We start from the raw sequence: 20340 nt of genomic DNA, 5'->3' as shown, positions 1-20340 counted from the left end.
TTCATTATCCTTTACTATTACATAAAAATCTTGTTCAAGACAGTCAAATTTCATCCTTGCATCAGTCTACTATTAATGTCATCCCCAATTTTTAATAGTACCTTATAGATAAATCTATCCAATCTTAACTAGTTTGAACATGAGGTGAGATTCTTGTAAACCTTTTATAACCCTCTACAAATTCTTGTTAAAGAGCAGACCAGTGCCTTAAGAAAACCTTCTTGTGCTTTTATTTCAAGGTTCAATTTACAGAAAAACCAAATAATATCCCTTTGAATTTAATCAGTATGTTCACACAGAGCATTTATTTTATAAGATTAATTTTTACAAACCATCCACAACTTGTTCAAACCTTTAGGTTTATCTTATCTAATTTCAAACAAACACCCAGCCTTAATTTATTACAATTATGATTTGTAGACTTTCACCCAATTACATAAAATTAAATTCACTCTTGGTTGAGGAAGAGAGAGAGGTAGCAGAGGATTAATCCAAATGATCCTGGTGTCCACTACCCTTCAAAGCCAGACCCTGGTGGGGCAAGTCCTGCCAAGTCATCAGGTGCTGATTAAACACAGAGGACTGGGTGGGACACAAATTCCTAAAATGTGGTTCTTTCCCAGAAACATCTTATAATCTAGTTCAGCGCCTTGCAGCTCCAACTCACATCAGAATCACCTGGGAGCTTCTGAAACCATTCTGACCCTGAACTCCACCCTAAATAAATCAAAACTCTTGGTCCACAAACTGAAAAAAAAAAGTTTAATCTCCATGGGACATTCTAATGGGCAGCCAGAGAGGAGATCCACTGATCTAGATTTTTCATACATCACTTAAAAATTTGCAAATTATAAAATATTTCATTAAAGTATGAAAATTTGAATCAGTTTGGGGTTTTTTTTGGGGGGGGGGGGGTGGTAAAAGACCTTAAGGAAAAGATCGTAATTCAATTTCACAAATAATCCACAACTTAGTATAGTCTTCGATGGAAGCAACACGCCCGTCTTAGTCTGTTCAGGCTGCTATAACAAAATAACACAGTCAGTCGGGTGTGGTGGCTCACGCCTGTAATCCCAGCACTTTGGGAGGCCTAGGCAGGCAGATCACGAGGTCAGGAGATCGAGACCATCCTGGCTAACATGGTGAAACCCCGTCTCTAATAAAAATACAAAAAAATTAGCCGGGCACGATGGCATGCACCTATAGTCCCAGCTACTCGGGAGGCTGAGGCAGGAGAATGGCGTGAACCCAGGAGGCAGAGCTTGCAGTGAGCCAAGATCGCACCACTGCACTCCAGCCTGGGTGACAGAGTGAGTGAGACTCAAAAATACCACAGTCTGGGTGGCTTATAAACATCAAACATTTATTGCTCAGTCCTAGAGGCTGGGAAGTCCATGATCAAAGTCCTAGTTGGTGTGTGCTTGTGAAGGGTCTGCTTCCTCAGAGCCCACACCCCTTGAAGTCTCACACTGTGGAGAGGATGAGGTGTCTCTCTAGGACCTTTCATAAGGCACTAATCCCATTCATGAGGGCTCCACCCTCATAACCTCACACTTCCCAAAGGCCCCACCTTCTATCAACTTGAGGGTGAAGATTTCATCATATGAATTCTGGGGAGACACAGACATCCAGACTGTAGCACTTTCCCACCCCTTATCACCCACAATTCAGAACGGAAACAATGGTCTTTCACTTACTTGATGGACTTCATAGTTCTGCTTGGCCAATCTCAAATACTCTCATGTTTCCAATTATCTTTTGTTACCAGTAAACCAAACTGTTTTTTCTCCTAAAGATTCCCGTTACATTATTAATTATTTCTCCTTGATGTTTTAGGAGAAAATGAGCCTGGTGAAGTGGCTCACACCTGTAATCCCAGCACTTTGGGAGGTAGAAATGGGAGGATCACTGAGTCCAGGAGTTAGAGACCAGCCTGGCAACATAGTGAGACTTCGCCTCTACAAAAAAATAGAAAGAATTAGCCAGGTGTGGTGGCGCACACCTGTAGTCCCAGCTACTTGGAAGGCTGAGGTGGGTGGATTGCTCGAGGCTGGGAGGTGGAGGCTGCAGTGAGCTGTGACCCAGCCTGGGCAAAAGAGTGAGACCCTGTCTCCAAAAAAAAAAAATGTATATATATATATACACACACACACACACGTATGTAAAAGAAAAACATGTATATAAAAGAAAATTAAGTATGAGACCAAACAAGGTTCAGCTTTGTTTGCTGTGACTTGAACAAGGCTGGTGACCTGTCGGTCTCATGGCAGAAAACACAACCCAGAGAAAAATCAACACTGCAGTTTTTTTTTTTTTTTAAAAAGAAACCTTATAATTTAATTAACAAAATTCACATTGTACAAAAGTACAATGATAACTGTACACTTGTTTCTCTGCAAATGTCACTTGGTAAATTACTGTCATCTTTCATAGGCAGGCATAACTGGACACACTTTACAATCTTTCTGATAAATATATCGCCACTTTGCATCCAGCTTGGATAACGCTCTTCAGGACGGCATAGGCTGGAGCCTGTTAAAAACAATAAGCAAACAAAGAAACATGTTTTGTGCTCATTTTTGGTTGTAAGATTCAGCGCTGGCAGGGCAGGCTTTGGATTTCTCGGAATGAGAAATAGATCTAAGGAACAATTTATTTTAGTTTCGAAGAAAGCTATTCAAAATGTTGGAATGCCTCTGCTACTGCCAAAGCATTGGAGTCATCCAGATTCTCACAGGGAAAGAAATGAAGTTCCTGGGAGGCCAAGGCGGGCAAATCATCTGAGGTCAGGAGTTCAAGACCAGCCTGGCCAATACAGCGAAAACTCGGTCTCTACTAAAAACAAAAAATACAAAAATTAGCCAGGCATGGCGGTGTGTACCTATAATCCCAGCTACTCGGGAGGCTGAGGCAGGAGAATTGCTTGAACCCGGAAGGCAGAGGCTGCAGTGAGCCAAGACTGCACCACTGCACTCCAACATGGGCGAGAGAGTGAGACTGTCTCAAAAAAAAAAAAAAAAAAAAAAAAACGTTCCTGGGGAAAACGAGAAGGGATAAAGCAAGAAAGGAGATTCCCAATCTGGAGCAATAACGCATTTCCTTGCTTTTTGTCAAAGCAACATCATTGGTTTTCTCTCCCTTTGGCTGTCGCTTTAAAATTTATTCTTCTGGGAACAGAAACCTCAACCTCCCAAATAAGGAGTCCCAAAGCAGAACAGGTAACAGTAGGGCCCTACCAATTCGGCATCATGTTCAAGGCCTGTGTCATGGTGCTCAAGCTCTTCATCCCGAAATTTCTTTATCACCTGGTTAAATAAAAAGACACCAAAGCAAGTTAGCCTTCCAACTCTCCTACTGTTCCATTTCATTTTGGAGGCTAAAGCCTCTTATTATGGCCTAAGACAGGGAGGCCAGCTTTTCCTCTAAAGGGCCAGGGAGTAAATACTTTGTCCCAACTACCCAACTCTGCCACTGTAAACAGAAAACCAGTGCGAGACAAGCAAATGGACATGCTTGCGTTCCAATAGAAGTTTATTTAAAGAAACAGGTGGCTGGCCACATGCCATAGTTTGCCAACCTCAGATTTAGACTCTAAAAAACTAAACAGTTCCCTTATTTGCTGTGGAAAATTATCTCAGGATATCTATTCATATATTTAATCTAAAGGGTTCCTGCTCACGCATCTGGTCAGAATCTACCAATGATAAAGAAGTGGGCCAGGTGCGGTGGCTCACGCCTGTAATCCCAGCACTTTCGGAGGCCAAGGCAGGAGGATCACCTGAGGAGGATCACCTGAGGCCAAGGCAGGAGGATCACCTGAGGAGTCCAACACCAGCTGGTCAACATGGTGAAACCCCATCTCTACTAAAAATACAAAAATTAGCTGGGCATGGTGGTGTGTGCCTGTAATCCCAGCTACCTGGGACGCCGAGGCAGGAGAATTGCTGGAACCCGGGAGGTGGAGGCTGCAGTGCAGGTGGAGACCACTGCACTGAGAGAACGAGACTCCATCTCAAAAAAAAAAAAAAAAAATGAACAGCACCAGGTGGTGTGGCTCACACCTGTAATCTCAGCACTTTGGGAGGCAGAGGCAGGAGGATCACTTGAGCCCAGGAGTTCAAAACCAATCTGGGCAACAGAGAGAGATACTGTCTCTACGAAAAATTCAAAAAATTAAAAATAAAAGAAGTGAACAGGACAGGGCTCAAGAGACAAGGGTTCTGGCCAGATGTGGTGGCTCATGCCTATAATTCCAGCACTTTGGGAGGCCGAGGAGAGAGGATCACCGGAGCCCAAGAGTTCAAGACCAGCATGGAAAACATGGTGAGACCCCATCTCTTAAAAAAAAAAAAAGGCCGGGAGCGGTGTCTCACGCCTGTAATCCCAGCACTTTGGGAGCCGAGGTGGGCGGATCACCTGAGGTCTGGAGTTCGAGACCAGCCTGACCAACATGGAGAAACCCCATTTCTACTAAAAATACAAAATTAGCTGGGTGTGGTGGCGCATGCCTGTAATCCCATCTACTACAGAGACTGAGGCAGGAGAATGGTTTGAACCCAGGAGGCGGAGGTTGCTGTGAGCCACATCACGCCATTGCACTCCAGCCTTGGCAATGAGAGCAAAACTCCATCTCAAAAGAAAAGAAAAAAAAAATTAGCTGGGTGTGGTGGCATGTACCCATAGTCCCATAGCTACTCAGGAGGCTGAAGTGGGAGGATCACTTGAACCCAAGAGTTTGAAGATGTAGTAAGCTATGACTGTGCCACTGTACTCCAGCCAGGGCAATAGAGCAAAATCCCATCTCTAAATAAAAAGAAAAAAAGACTAAGGAGACAAGGGTTCTAGTCCCAGCTCTGTCTGTGCTGTATGGCCAGGGCAGATGGGTTCACCTCTCTGTTCCTCAGTTTGCTCACCTTTAAACTGAGGCTCTAAACCCCCACCATCCCCTAACAATCTCTAGTATGTTTTCCTCTTACCCAATTGCTATCTGCCCTTTTCTCCTTGAGCAGCCCTGTTTTAGAGCATGGACAAATACCTGAAGAAGTTCCTTGTATTTTTCAGGGTCCTCCTCCATCAGCTTCCTGATCTGGTTGTTGTAGTGATGTGCTATGCTCTCTTCCACCGCCACGGTGCAGGCCATTGCACCTTCCTTCCCGAGCAAGGCGGTCCCTGCCCCTGGGATTGTTAAACCCAGACCAGAAAAGAAAGAAGCAGATATGACTGGTAATGGAGATCATCTGTGGCCAGGGCTTCTCAACCTCTGCACCAGACACTGGGCTGGGTCATTCTTTGTGCGCCCCATGCATGGTAGGATATTTAACTGCATCCCTGACCTCTACCAACTAGATGCCAGCAGCGCCAACTAAGTTTTGACAACCAAAACTGTCCCGAGGGCTGGGCGCGGTGGATCACACCTGCAATCCCAGCCCTTTGGGAGGCCGAGATGGGCGGATGACCTGAGATCAGGAGTTCGAGACCAACCTGGCTAACATGGTGAAACCCTGTCTCTACTAAAAATACAAAAATTAGTCAGTGTGGTGGTGGGCACCTGTAATCCCAGCTACTTGGGAGGCTGAGGCAGGAAAATCGCTTGAAGCTGGGAGGTGAAGGTTGCAGTGAGCCAAGATCGCGCCACTGCACTCCAGCCTGGGTACAGGGCGAGACTCCATTTCAAAAAACAAAAAGTACCTAGATATTGCCACATGTCCTCGTCAGGGGGGCAAACTCACCCTGAGGGAGAACCACTGTTTTAAGAGAGACTGGATCCCAGTGTTAAACCTGGAATTACATAGTAAGAAAAGCCATTCTCTTTTCAATGCTGTTTTATCCTGACTGTGGCCAAGAGAAAGTCAGCATTTGGGGTGAATATATCTTTGATCTTTTATACCATTTATTCTTCTCCCTTTTCTAAAAGAGTGAACAGACCTCAGGTTGAGAATCTTTGTCAGGGAATAGTATTTGGCTGCAATTGAATTATACTAGCTTTTTTTTCCTGTTGTTTATTTTTACTGTATTTTCTATTTATAATACAGACATTAGGCCAGGTGTGGTGCCTCACGCCTGTAATCCTAGCACTTTGGGGAGGCCACAGAGGGAGGATGGCTGGAGACCAGCAGTTTGAGACCAGCCTAGGTAACATAATGAGACCCTATCTCTACAAAAAAATAGACCTGTACGTGGTGGCATGTGCCAGTAGTCCAAGCTACTCAGGCTCAGAGGCTGAGGTGGGAGGATCACTTGAACCCAAGAGTTTGAGGTTTCCCTGAGCTACGACTATACCATTGCTCTCCAGCCTGGGCAACAGAATGAGACCCTGGCTCTATTTTTCGTGTTGTTTTGTTTTTTGTTTTTTGTTTTGAGACAGAGTCTCGCTCTGTCGCTCTGTCACCAAGACTGGAATGCAGTAGGCCGATCTCGGCTCACTGCAACTTCCACCTCCGAGGTTCAAGCAGTTCTCCCACCTCAGCCTCCCAAGTGGCTGGGATTACAGGCCTGCACCACCACACCCAGCTAATTTTTTGTATTTTTAATAGAGATGGGGATTTCACCAGGTTGGTCAGGCTGGTCTCGAACTCCTGACCTCATGATCTGCCCGCCTCAGGCTCCCAAAGTGCTGGGATTATGGGTACAAGCTACCACGCCTGACCTTTTTTCTTTTTAAGTACTGACATTAAGATTCTATCTTAAATAAATTTAAGCCACACACCAAAAAAGGTAGTCAATTTAACTCTGGAAAAATATGAAGTAAACAGAATGAGGTCGTAAGAGGACATAGCAAGAATTGTGAACATGATACCTGAAGGATGTAATCATTCTAGATCCCCAAGCCTGCATAAGCTCTTCTAGAGAGACACGTACCCAGTGCAAAACCCAGCACGTTCCAAAAGGGCATCAGAACTGTCGGCCGGACCCTGAACGTAACCATCAACTCACTGAACTTTTTCAAATGGTCCTTTTCTTGATCCCACATTTTCTGTAAGAAACATAAAAATAAAGACATGCAAGAATTCCATAGAGGCCTCCCACTCATCCAAGCAGCATACAGGAAGCAAAATAGAAACGGAGAAAATGATGGGAACTGCTGTCTCTGCCATTCCCCTCAAAACGTCAATGGAAAAAGTAAGACATCAGAGTAAAGGAATCTTTGACAAAGAGAAGATAGCGCCGAGAATACAAAACAATCTATTATCTCAATTCCAGGTAAGACTGCCATGAGCTACAGTTCCAGCGCAAGTCTCTCAGGCCCACAATGTGCCTAGTAAATAACAAGGGTCCACACGCATAAGAAAAGACATGTTTAACCCATTTCAAAATCAGGAAGGCGGAACATTAGCTGTTGTGTAATTTCCTTCCAGACTACTAGAATAGTATCATCTTGTTGTTGTTGTGGTTTGCTTGTTTTGAGACAGGGTCTCACTCTCTCACCAAGACTGTAGTGCGGTAGCAAGCTCATGGCTCACTGCAGCCTCAACCTCCAGGCTCAAGTGATCCTCCAACCTCAGCCTCTCAAATTAGCTGGGATCCTCCAACCTCGGTCTCTCAAATTAGCTGGCTAATTTTGTTGTGTGTGTGTGTTGGGGGTGGGAGATTTGCTGCTTTTTTTTTTTTTTTTTTTGAGACGGAGTCTCACTCTGTTGCCCAGGCTGGAGTGCAGTGGTGCAATCTCAGCTCCCTGCAACCTCTGCCTCCCAGGTTCAAGCAATTCTCCTGCCTCAGCCTCCCGAGCACTGGGACTACAGGCGTGCACCACCATGCCTGGCTAATTTGTTTTGTATTTTTAGTAGAGACAAGGTTTTGCCTTGTTGGCCACGCTGGTCTCGAACTCCTGACCTCAGGTGATCCACCCGCCACAGCTTCCCAAAGTGCTGGGATTACAGCTGTGAGCCACTGCACTCAGCTAATTTTTGTATTTTTTGTAGAGACGGGGTCTCGTCATGTTGCCCAGGCTGGTCTCAAACTCCTGGGCTCAAGCAGTCCATTGGCCTCGGCTTCCAAAGTGCTGGGATTACAGGCGGAAGCCACAACACCCGGCCCCAATTATTATTTACATCAGAGGAAAAAGGGAGAATGCTAGCTGCGGCTAACACTTAGATGGCACTTCCTAAGTGCCAGGAGCCATCAAAGAGCTTTATGCAAGCAATTCATTCAATCCACACAATCCCTCTGAAGGACACACTATGACTGCATACCTGTCTATGTACTATATGTCTCTGTGCTTTATCCATAAAAAGAACAATATGCTTTTTGCTCTCCATCTCTCCACCAAGAACCAACTTTCGCTCTCCTGGAGACAATGGCATCTCCCTGGGGAACGCCTGACCTCCCGCGATTCATTACTTGAAGGCCTTTGGATCTGCCCATTCGGTAGACCAGGGTGAGGGAGATGAAGAAGCACCCACCTGAATGACTGGCCCGACGCTTGTCCGACCCAGGACGGCCATCTGCCCGGCATAGATGCGGTTTGCTCCATATTCGCCCGCATGATCCACCCGGATTATTCGATCCACAACTGCCCGATTGATATTGTCTAAGGTCATTCCTGAACTGCGAAATCTGACAATGATCCTTCTTCCGTAAGCTGAAATGCAAGTGTTTATTCTTCGTTACGTTCAGGTAAAATCCAAATGTTCCTTTTACAGACAGAAGAAAGGGCACTTTGGGATGGAGGTCACAAACGAGCTCCCCGTGGGCCAGGCATGCCCATAAATGTACTCTGTTTAACCTACAGTGTCAAAAAAGAGGATTCTACCTAAAGATCTGGATTTCTGGCTTCACTTTAAGTGTATGAAGATCTGGAAATGCTGAGCCTATCTTCTTACCAGGCAGTTAACATGGCAGCCGCTTCTAGATGGGCATGGTCCTCCAGTTCGCCGGCCCTCTGGCACATTTCCCCCAGCACATGCTGTGCAGGAGAGGCCATAGAGAGCTTTCAAAAACACGGTGCTCTTCCCCAAATGATCTCTGGGAGGAGGCTCTCTGAACTGACATTTTTTAGAAGCTATGTGCGTAAGTCTTTGCTTCAGCCAAGGCTGAGAACCACAGACTAAGTTCTCTTAAAACCCACACCTGCCGGGCGCGGTGGCTCAGGCCTGTAATCCCAGCACTTTGGGAGGCCGAGGCGGGTGGACCACAAGGTCAGGAGATCGAGACCATCCCGGCTAACTTGGTGAAACCCCATCTCTACTAAAAATACAAAAAATTAGCCGGGCATGGTGGTGGGCGCCTGTAGTCCCAGCTACCAGGGAGGCTGAGGCAGGAGAATGGCGTGAACCCGGGAGGCGGAGCTTGCAGTGAGCTGAGATCGCGCCACTGCACTCCAGCCTGGGCGACACAGCGAGACTCCGTCTCAAAAAAAAAAAAACAAAAAAAACCCACACCTGTCCGGGCACAGTGGCTCACGCCTGTAATCCCAACACTTTGGGAAGCCAAGGAGAATGAATCACCTGAGGTCAGGAATTTGAGACCAGCCTCACCAACATGGTAAAACCCCATCTCTACCAAAAATACAAAAATTAGCTGAGTGTGTTGGTACACGCCTTTAATCCCAGCTACCTGGGAGGCTGAGGCAGGAGAATAGCTTGAACCTGGGAGGCAGAGATTGCAGTGAGCCGAGATCGTGCCACTGCACTCCAGCCTGGACAACAGAGTGAGACTCTGTCTAAAACCAAACAAACAAAACAACAGAGAAAAAATTTTAAAACCCCACACCCTTGGGCATTCGACTTTGAGACTAGCCTTAGAGTCTAGATTTCACCTCATTATGGTCCAAAATTAATTCAAAGGAACTCTTATCTTCAAAATGTAAATTCTTCATGACAGATTACATTTTATCTTTAAAAATAAATCTCCTAACCTTAACACTTTAATTATATTCGCTGAGCCTTATATTAGAGTAACTCAAGAGGCTTTTTTCCCTGCAAGGAAGAGTTTTGCAGCATTCTTAGGTGTGTAAGGTGTATTCACCTCATTTTGCAGATACGGAAAATAGAAACCTAGGGGTCATTTAGTTTGTAATGGTAGCTTCGATCTGCACTGGTATCACTTTTTGTTTTGAGACAGACTCTGGCTCTGTCGCCCAGGCTGGAGTGCAATGGTGTGATCTCAGCTTACTGCAAACTCCACCTTTCGGACTCAGGCAATTCTCCTGTTTCAGCCTCTAGAGTAGCTAGGATTCCAAAGTAGCTAGGACTACGGGCATGCACCATCATGCCCAGCTACTTTTTTGTATTTTAGTAGAGACAGGGTTTCACCATGTTGCCCAGGCTGGTCTCGAACTCCTGAGCTCAAGTAATCCTCCCATGTCGGCTTCCCAAAGTGCTGCGATTACAGGCGTGAGCCACCGCCCCCAGTCAGCATTGGTATCACTTTGTAATGTTTCAGCGCTCTTAGGCCGTGACTACCATGTCTTTAATGCATACGTCTTTTCACTTAGGCTAACTTCAACATCCAGCGAATATGTGGAAAAAATTCATTTTGGATACATATGTGGTTCTTTCATGACAAAGGCTTGGGTGTTTTGGACACGAGGTGATGAGGTGGGTTGGTGAAATTTGGGGTGGCTCTGCACTTGAAATCTTCTACTAGATGGGGCTGTAAATGTCACACTTTTAATAAAGAAGTGTGGACGTAAGTTCTGAAGCATAATGACCCAGCTTTGGTCCATTCCTCGGCATGATCCCCTTCATCTCACTGAGCATATCTGACTCAAAAGACGGACAGGCCCGGTGCGGTGGCTCACGCCTGTAATCCCAGCACTTTGGGAAGCCCAGGCAGGTGGACTGCTTGAGACCAGGAGTTCAAGATCAGCCTGGCCAACATGGTGAAACCCCATCTCTACCAAAAATATAAAAATTAGCCAGCCATCGTGGTGCGCCTGTAGTCCCAGCTACTCAGGAGGCTGAGGCGGAACAATCAGTTGAACCCAGTAGGCAGAGGCTGCAGTGAGCTGAGATGGTGCCATTACACTCCAGCCTGGGTGACACAGTGAGACTCTGTCTCAAAAAAAAAAGAAAAAAAGAAACCAAAAACATGTGTCCCATCTCCAACACTAGCCTTGGGAAAATCAGGATCGACATTTCTTACACATAAAATTGGCAGTAATCATTGGTGGCTCATACCTGTAATCCCAGACTTTGATAAGCCAAGGAGGGAGAATCACTTGAGGTCAGGAGTTTGAGACCTGCTCATCATGGCGAAACCCCATCTCTACTAAAATTCAAAAATTAGCCAGGCATGGTGGTGCATGCCTGCAGCCTCAGCTACTTGGGAATCTGAGGCAGGAGAATCGCTTGAACCCAGGAGGCGGAGGTTGCAGTGAGCTGAGATCACACCACTGCACTCCAGCCTGGGCAACAGAGCAAGATACTGTCTCAAAAAAAAAAAAAAAAAAGGCAATAATCAGGCTCTTTCCTTTTTAAGGGAAAACACATAATAATAAAATTATCTTACTGAGTTATGAGGATAAAATGAGATATAAGAAGCAAAGTAACTTTATAAACAGAAATGATTCTTATTCTGTTATGCTCACTGGCGAACAGAACAGCATTAAAATTCACATTCAACAACCCTCGGAGTTTTGCCTGCATTGCCACACACTTTAAAATAAAATTGAGGCTGGGTGCTAGAAGCTCTCAAATGCATCACCTTTACGTCCATATTTTCCCAACGTGTGAAACACGCCAGTGTGGTACCTATGAAATTTTAAGTGGCTTATGGATATGCAATAAATAACCCCATGTAGTAAGGGGTACTCTTTTAAAATCTCTTGCAATCTTTTTTATTTCATTAAGATAGATATCTCCATTTACAGCCGGCATATCCTCAACACCTTTCCCACACTTGCTAATTTCCCCTTTGTAACAGAAAGACAGTATTTAATACAATTTCGTAACTTTTTAATTTCAGTTTTTTTTTTTTTAATAATTACTCATCCATTTGTGGCAAGTGGCACTGGCTTCCCATTCACCAGAAGGATTTCGTTTCAAGGAAATTAATTTAATTTTAAAATGGGACAGGGCTATACAAAAAAAAAAAAAACACATCTAGTAATCAAAAGTTCAAGCAGTACTGCCATTAGGCAAAAATCCCGAAGGTGGTACACAGTAATTTAACGTTGAGAAAACGACCTCATGACAAATTTTTTTTTTTTTATTTTATTTATTTATTTTTTTTTTTTGCGGGGGTTGGGGAGACAAAGTCTTGCTCTGACACCCAGGCTGGAGTGCAGTGGTGCAATCTCGCCTCAACGCAACCTCTGCCTCCCGGGTTCAAGTGATTCTCCTGTCTCAGCCTCCTGAGTAGCTGGGATTACAGGCACCTGCCATCACGCCCGGCGAATTTTTATTTTTAGTAGAGGCGGGGTTTCACCGTGTTAGCCAGGCTGGTCTCAAACTCCTGACCTCAGGTGATCCTCCAGCCTCGGCCTCCTAAAGTGCTGAGACTACAGGCCGGAGCCACCGCGCCCGGTTTCATGACAATTTGCTAAGGCAGCACAGATGAAACAAGGAAAGCAGGAACCATGGTCCAAAACCATGTCTCTCTACTCCAAATTCGATGATCCTTTTACTACACTGATGGCTCTCAAAGTTTACAGTGCATGCAAATCACCTAAAGGGCCTGTTCACAGACCACAGATACCGACCAAGTAGGTCGGGGTGGGGCCCGACAATCTGTATTTCTAGCGAGCTCCCAGAAGTAGCGGAGGCAGCTGGTCGTCGGGCTACACTTTGCCTGGCAAGGCCCTGGGCAAAGACCACAAAAAGAGAGACTCCCTGAGACGCTAAATGTTCAGTGTCGCCAACTGTCCTCGACTCGGAAAGCTGGCTGCACCTGCCGTGACATCACTGCACAGGTGTGCCATGCGTCACTCCCCAGGCATCACTGCCGAAACCACCCCGTCTTCCCGTCACTCTCACCACGAACTACAGGCCCCACCCCCCCGCCCGCCAGCGCCCCGTAAGCTGAAGTCACGCAGTCGCGCTCCGTCGCAGGCCTGTGACGTTAAGAACGTCTCCCCCGTGACCTCTTCGACCCAAACCTCAAGCGAAAATTCCCTAGCTTGCTAGCCCAGCGCAGGACTGTGACTGCGCGCATCCCTTTACCTGAGAGCGACCGCCGGGCACCCGGGCGCAGCCGCCACAGGCAGGGAGCCGCCGCCGCCCCGGCGCAACTCATTGCCGGCACAAAAGAGCAACCACTTCGTTGAACGGAGCGGGCCAATACTGCCCTTGGCTCGGACTGATGACGCACAGCAGACGTAAGGCAGGCTCAGCTTGCCCGCGCACCGGTGGGAACGCCCCCTAGCCCCGCGCTAGGGGTTGGATTGGTTAGATACGACAAACAAAAAGATTATATTGGATGGGGTCACTATCAATCACTCTCAAGACCAAGGAAGCCAAGGCGCCTTGGGTTGCCAGGGAGATGAAAATGCTAAATTGCTGTTTCAAAGATCAGGATAGGGTTAGTGATTTCTCACCCAAGTTCCTGGGAAAGAGGATCATGAGGGAATTACTTATTAACAAGGCACGGTATTTCCTGCTTTACCTACGTGGAAGGAGGTTTTTTTTTTTTTAATTTGTATCCTATATCTACTTTAAAATAGTAAGCCTGGGCAACATAGCGAGACCCCGCCTCTACAATTAATTTTAAAAATTAGGTGGGCGTGGTGGATCACACCTATAGTCCCAGCTATTCGGGGGGCTGAGGCGGGGGAATAGCTCGAGCCCGGGAGCTCGAGGCTGCAGTCAGCCGTGATCCTGCCACTGCACTCCAGCCTGGGCCCTGTCTCAAAAAATATATATATATGTAATATATATATATATAAAATATAAATTATGTAAATTATATGCACCACATGGTTAATGTGTTATATAATGTTGTCTCTATTGGTGGGCTGAAAGCCAACTTTAAACTTCTCCTCAGTCCTTTTCTCTATTTTCAGATTTTCTACAAAGAACATGTTTTATCTCTGGGATCTACCTTACTGTATTGTGTGCATGTGTGCATGTATATTTGTGCAAATTGGAATTTTTTGGGAAGGGAGGGGAAATTTAACAACGTACTTTTAAAAGATCATATAATACAGCAGTCTTAGGAATCTACTCAACAGAAATAATTTTTACATGAGTAATGTACATGAGGGCAAAAATCAAAGATGTATGTCTGCAAGGATATACAACGTTTAATATTGGCACCATCAGGGGGCTGGAACTGGGAGAACGGGGCTTTCACTTTCTACTTTACACCCTTGGATTATTTATATATTTTATCCAAGTTTACTATAAAATGTTAAGATGCAATGCAATTGTAAAATTATTGAATTCAAGTTTTTAAGTTGTTTTTCTATCACTCTAGTGTTCACATTGACACACTAAAATAATTTAAAATTATGATTAACCCAAATACTTACTACTTAGTGAGGATGTTGTAGCACTCTCATGTAAAACTACTGGGAGTCTGAATCTGGCTCTCAAAAGCCTTAAAATGTTCAGAACCTTTGCTGTAATCCCACTTCTAGGTCTCTGTTTCCTTTTTTGTTTTATTTTTTGTTTTTGTTCTTTTTAGACAGAGTTTCACTCTGTCACACAGGCTGGAGTGCAACGGGGAGATCTTGGCTCACTGGAACCTCTTCCTCCCGGGTTCCAGCGATTCTCCTGCCTCAGCCTCCCAAGTAGATGGGATTACAGGTACACACACCACCACGCCCAGCTGAGACTGGGTTTCGCTGTGTTGGCCAGACTGATCTCAAATTCCTGACCTCAAATGATCCTCCCACCTCATCCTCTCAAAGTGCTGGGATTATAGGCGTGAGCCACCGCGCCTGACCTAGGTCTGTTTCTAAGGAGAAAAAATGTTGACAAAGATTTATAGATGTGCCTGTTATTTATTACTGGGAAAATTTGGAAACAAAATGTTAAGCAACAATTGAATATCAAAACATTATGTCCGAGTGCAGTGGCTCACGCCTGTAATCCCAACACTTTGAGAGACTGAGGCGAGAGGATCACTTGAGCCCAGGAGTTTAAGACCAACCTGGGCAACATGGTGAGATCCTATCTCTACAGAAAACTTTAAAAATTGGTCAGGCATGGTGGTGTGTGCCTGTGATCCCACCTACTTGTGAGGCTAGAAGGATCACTTGAGCCCAGGAGGCTGAGGCTGCACTGAACCATGATCACACCACTGCATTCCAGCCTGGGCGATAGAGTGAGACTCTGGCTCAAAAAAAAAAAAGAAAAAAAGAAAAAGATCTAACTGTATGATATTATGTAGCCCATTGAAATGTTTGTAAAAGCTTTTAATAACAGGAGAAAACACTATCTTTAGATTCTTCAAGAAAACACATATGGCCGGGCGCAGTGGCTCACGCCTGTAATCTCAGCACTTTGGGAGGCTGAGGCGGGCAGATTACGAGGTCAGGAGATCGAGACCACGGTGAAACCCCGTCTCTACTAAAAACACAAAAAATTAGCTGGGCGCAGTGGTGGGTGCCTGTAGTCCCAGCTTCTCGGGAGGCTGAGGCAGCAGAATGGCATGAACCCGGGAGGTGGAGGTTGCAGTGAGCCGAGATCGCACCTCTACACTCTAGCCTGGGCCACAGAGCGAGACTCCGTCTCAAAAAAAAAAAAAAGAAAAAGGAAAAAGAAAACACGTATTAAGTGAAAAAGAAATGAGAATACCAAAGTTCTTTCCTTCTTTCTCCGTCCTACTTCCCTCCCTCTGTACTTTCTATCTTAAAAGGAATTTTGCCAAGATTAACAGGGGTGCCCATAAATGGTGCTTTTTAACTTTTTGTCTCTGTTGCTTTTGCTGTTCTCTGTATTTGCTATAAAAAACAAGTATTTTTATAATGGCAAAACAAAATTTAGAAAACAAAAATGCATACTATTCCCTAATTCCATCCCCCTACCCACCAGATTATCCATTAAAAATAAAAAAAACAGTTTCCGCCAGGCACGGTGGCTCACGCCTGTAATCCCAGACTTTGGGAGGCCAAAGTGGAAGGATCACTTGAGGTCAGCCGTTCCAGACTAGCCCAGCCAACAGGGCAAAACCCCATCTCTACTAAAAGTACAAAAATTAGCTGGGCATGGTGGCGCACACCTGTAGTCCCAGATAGTTGGGAAGCTGAGGCAGGAGAATCACTTGAACCCAGGTTGCAGTGAGCCGAGATCACACCACTGCACTCCAGCCTGGGCAATAGAGTGAGACTCCATCTCAAAAACAAAACGAAACAAAACACGCACACGGCCGGGCACAGTGGCTCACATCTGTAATCCCAGCACTTTGGGAGGCTGATGCAGGCAGACCACCTGAGGTCAGGAGTTTGAGACCAGCCTGACCAACATGGAGAAACCCCGTCTCTACTAAAAATACAAAATTAGCCGGGTGTAGTGGTGCATGCCTATAATCCCAGCTACTCAGGAGCCTGAGGCAGGAGAATTGCTTGAACCTGGGAGGCGTAGGTTGCAGTCAGCCGATATCGCACCATTGCACTCCAGCCTGGGCGACGAGCAAGACTTCATCTCAAAAAAAAAAAAAAAAAAACCCCACACACAAAACCCAGTTTCCAAAATTTCAGGGAGACTGATATGAGTAATAATACTATTCTGGTCTCCTGTTTAGCCAGTTCTGCATGAATTAAACTCTTCCTCTGTTGCAATTCATCTGTCCTGATGAATGGACTGTATCCAGGCAGCAGGCAAAATGAACCAGTTGGGAAATTACACACATACACCCTCCTTGGCTTCAACAGAGCCAAGGAGCTTTAAAAGCACTCATCTGAGGACTACATTCAACACTTCTTTCTTCTCTGTCATTTTAGGAAAAGGCAAAGAGCAACTTTACAAACTGTTAGAGTTTTCCATCATCACTTGACTGCTGACAAGAAGCCTCTTTGAATTCCAGTATACACGATCACATTTTAAAACCTTCAAGACACCATTTAATCAGGAGTTGTAAGGCACGTTTGTTAGAGAGAGCTGCACTTTAAAAATTATACAGACATCACCTGAGGTTATTAAAGTTATCAAAACATATAAAAACCTTCAAGTAAGAGGTATGCGTGTTAGCAGCATTTAACTAAAATTATATCAGTTAGCATATTTCAATATCACTTTTATAATAGGGAAAAAAAGGCGTACATTTTTGTTCATCACACACACACACACAAATAGAAAACTTGAATATCATCAAGCCTGGTCACAGTGAAAATGTTATATATATTAATATAAAGGCACTGGGCAGAAATGTTTATAATTACAATTTGTTTTTTTTCTTTTCACCTATCTTTTTTTTTTTTTTTTTTTTTTTAAGATAGGGTCTCCCTCTGTCACCCAGGCTGGAGTACAGTGGCACGATCTCGCTCACTGCAGCCTCCACCTCCCAGGTTCAAGTGATTCTCATGCCTCAGCCTCCCAAGTAGCTAGGATTACAGGCACACGCCACCACGCCTGGCTAATTTTTGTACTTTTAGTAGAGACGGGGTCTTGCCACATCGACCAGGCTGGGTCTCAAACTTCTGACTTCAAGTGATCTGTCTGCCTTGGCCTCCCAAAGTGCTGGGATTACAGGCATGAGTCACTGTGCCCCGCAGAATGTATGTTTTTAAGTGAGACTGGAGTGAATCTTTGATTACTCAAAATTCCATGACACCAGTTATTAGATTTAGACGAGATCGGGTGTGTTCAGGGTGGTATGGCCGTAGTTATTAGATTTAGAAACCCATAAACCTTAACAAGTCAGGAAAAGACAGAAAAGCTCATTGGTCTCCCAGTTACAAAAATATCCCACTTTCAATAATACCTTTGTGGAAAAGCAAGAAAATGGCTGTAGGAAAGGGACGAGAAGACATCATTGCTCCTCTGAGTAAGGAGTCAGTCATGTTTGAGTAGTGGAGTGGAGATGGTGGGGAGAATTATTGTTAACAGCAACAGCTTTCTAAAACCTGCACCCAACTTTAAATTCCAGGCTACTCCCCAGGAAACGTGTGGAGCCAGTGAAAGGAAGAAAAACAATGAAAGGAAGGCTTGAAAAGTTCATTACAAAACTACAGTGCTTTGAAAAATATTTCAAAGATATTAAAATGAAAACTGATTACATGAAACAATAACTTAAACTTCTGTTTTTCTGTTAAAAGGTTCACACCTATCCATTTTGGGTAAGCTTACAATGAGGTATTTATTGCATATGGTTTTTGCCTTAACGGAAATCTTAAGAGATATTCTACATTTGTTTTTTTTTTTAGACAGAGTTTTGCTCTTGTTGCCCAGGCTGGAGTGCAACAGTGCAATCTCGGCTCACTGCAAACTCTGCCTCCTGGGTTCAAGCAATTCTCCTGCCTCAGCCTCCCGAGTAGCTGACATTATAGGCATGTGCCACCATGCCCGGCTAATTTTGTATTTTAGTGGAGATGGGATTTCTCCATGTTGGTCAGACTGGTCTTAAACTCCCCACCTCAGGTGATCTGCCCGCCTCGGCCTCCCAAAGTGCTGGGATAACAGGCGTGAGCCACTGCGCCCAGCCACATGTTTTGTGAAATAAAGGCACGTGCATTAAAAATTGTAAGCACAGGAAAACAACCCTTAAAAATGTGGATATGTGTGTTTAAGAAACCAGCCTCCAATTCTGTTTGTTATATATTCATGGGCTGGTCTGATTGACAGGCTGAGCTTGAGTCCACATCCCAAAACACTTGTGCACATAAACTCGTGGCTCAAATACTACACTACCGTCCCCGCTCTTTCACTCTTGTAAAAGCTCAAACGGCTTGTTGGTTTTTGGTAGAGTCGTCACAGAGTGGCCGGTCCGCAGGCAAAGGCTTGGGTTTCCCCTGCTTTTCTAAGTCACTAAAGCCCTAATTAAGGGCTGGGTTAGGTAAACACAGCTGCACGTATGGAAAAGCCTAAACTCCAGAAAAATATATTTTTAAATGTCCACTCAAAACCCAGGTAGACTCTGTAGGCTCAGCAGAATCACTAGGTCAGCTTAGAAGCAACAGGCAGCGCCATCTTCATGCTCAGTCTAGTTAGTTCCTCGTGTCCCTTTGGGCTTCTGTTAGTTTCTGGATTAGGTAGCGCTTGTCACGACTTTCCTAAAAAATAATAGGTTCACATGTGCATTTAATATATTTGGAAACAAATACCATCATTACCTACCAGACTGAGGGCTGAGGATTCTAACCACTGGACTATTGTAATGACCTCTCATCTAGTCTGTCATTGTGTCCACGCCACAGCCCCTTGTCCACAAAGCAGCTGATCCTTTTTTAAAAAAAATGCACAGTACAACCGGATGTGGTGGCTAATGCCTGTAATCCCAGCACTTTGGGAGGCCGAGGCAGATGGATCACCTGAGGTCGGAAGTTCAGACCAGCCTGACCAACATGGTGAGACCCCATCTCTACTAAAAATACAAAAATTAGGCCGGGCAAGGTGGCTTACGCCTGTAATCCCAGCACTTTGAGAGGCCGAGGCAGGTGGAGCACCTGAGGTCAGAAGTTTGAGACCACCCTGACCAATGTGGTGAAACCCCATCTCTACTAAAAATACAAAAATTAGGCTGAGCAAGGTGGCTCACGCCTGTAATCCCAGCACTTTAGAAGGCTGAGGCAGGTGGATCACCTGAGGTCAGGAGTTCGAGACCAACCTGGCCAACATGGTGAAACCCCGAAACCCCGTCTCTACTAAAAATACAAAACATTAGCCGGATATGGTGGCGGGTGCCTATAATCCCAGCTACTTGGGAGGCTGAGGCAGGAGAATTGCTTGAACCCGGGAGGCGGAGGTTGCAGTGAGCAGAGGTCGCGCCACTGCCCTCCAACCTGGGCAATAAAAGCGAAATTGTCTCAAAAAAAGAAAAAAAAATTAGCCAGGCAAGGTGGCGCACACCTAGCTAGTAATCCCAGCTACTCGGGAGGCTAAGCAGGAGACTTGCTTGAACCCGCGAGGTGGAGGTTGCAGTGAACTGAGATCACACCACTGCACTCCAGCCTGGGCGACAGAGTGAGACCCTGTCTCAAAGGAAAAAAAAAAGACTGGCCATCACGGTGAAACCCCTTCTCTACTAAAAATACAGAAGTTAGCTGGTTGTGATGGTGGGTGCCTATAATCCCAGCTACTTGGGAGGCTGAGGCAGGAGAATCGATTGAACCCGGGAGGTGGAGTTTGCAGTGAGCAGAGATTGCAGCACTGCACTCCAGACTGGGTGACAGAGCAAGACTCTGTCTCAAAAAAAAAAAAAAAATGCACAGTAGACTCCTACTTAACACCCTTCAGTGGCTTCCCATCCCACTCAGAATAAAACTCTGTTTTAACAGAGCCCTCAAGGCACTGTGACTCGATG

The 20340-nt window shown here is 45.3% G+C and overlaps 2 protein-coding genes and 1 long non-coding RNA gene across 5 annotated transcripts in view; 1 reads left to right on the top strand and 2 right to left on the bottom strand.

The window, feature by feature from the left end:
• Positions 1–210: 210 nt before the first annotated feature.
• On the bottom strand, positions 211–13222 carry COQ7 (coenzyme Q7, hydroxylase). The gene is made up of 6 exons (XM_005591352.5): positions 13101–13222; positions 8400–8578; positions 6859–6973; positions 5036–5175; positions 3237–3305; positions 211–2532 (listed from the first exon to the last, which is right to left on the bottom strand). Exons 1-6 carry the CDS (start codon positions 13171–13173, stop codon positions 2455–2457), a joined length of 654 nt encoding a protein of 217 aa, XP_005591409.3. The 5' UTR covers positions 13174–13222; the 3' UTR covers positions 211–2454.
• Positions 13223–13367: 145 nt separating this feature from the next.
• LOC107128352 (uncharacterized) lies at positions 13368–18103 on the top strand. The gene is made up of 2 exons (XR_010583835.2): positions 13368–13521; positions 17968–18103. It is a non-coding gene; the product is annotated as an uncharacterized lncRNA (long non-coding RNA).
• Positions 16920–20340, bottom strand: part of TMC7 (transmembrane channel like 7) — a 70725-nt gene continuing 67304 nt past the window's right edge. For all 3 annotated transcript variants that reach the window (XM_074027815.1, XM_015442115.4, XM_045382899.3), the window contains one exon: positions 16920–19090. In XM_074027815.1, the coding sequence (XP_073883916.1) occupies positions 19025–19090 (66 nt within the window). In that variant the 3' untranslated portion in view covers positions 16920–19024. The remainder of the gene's footprint in view (positions 19091–20340) is intronic.

This window comes from Macaca fascicularis, chromosome 20 (assembly GCF_037993035.2).
Source record: "Macaca fascicularis isolate 582-1 chromosome 20, T2T-MFA8v1.1".
Lineage (NCBI taxonomy): Eukaryota > Metazoa > Chordata > Mammalia > Primates > Cercopithecidae > Macaca > Macaca fascicularis.
The sequence above is the reverse complement of the archived record's forward strand: the minus strand, read 5'-3'. Positions and strand labels throughout refer to the sequence as shown.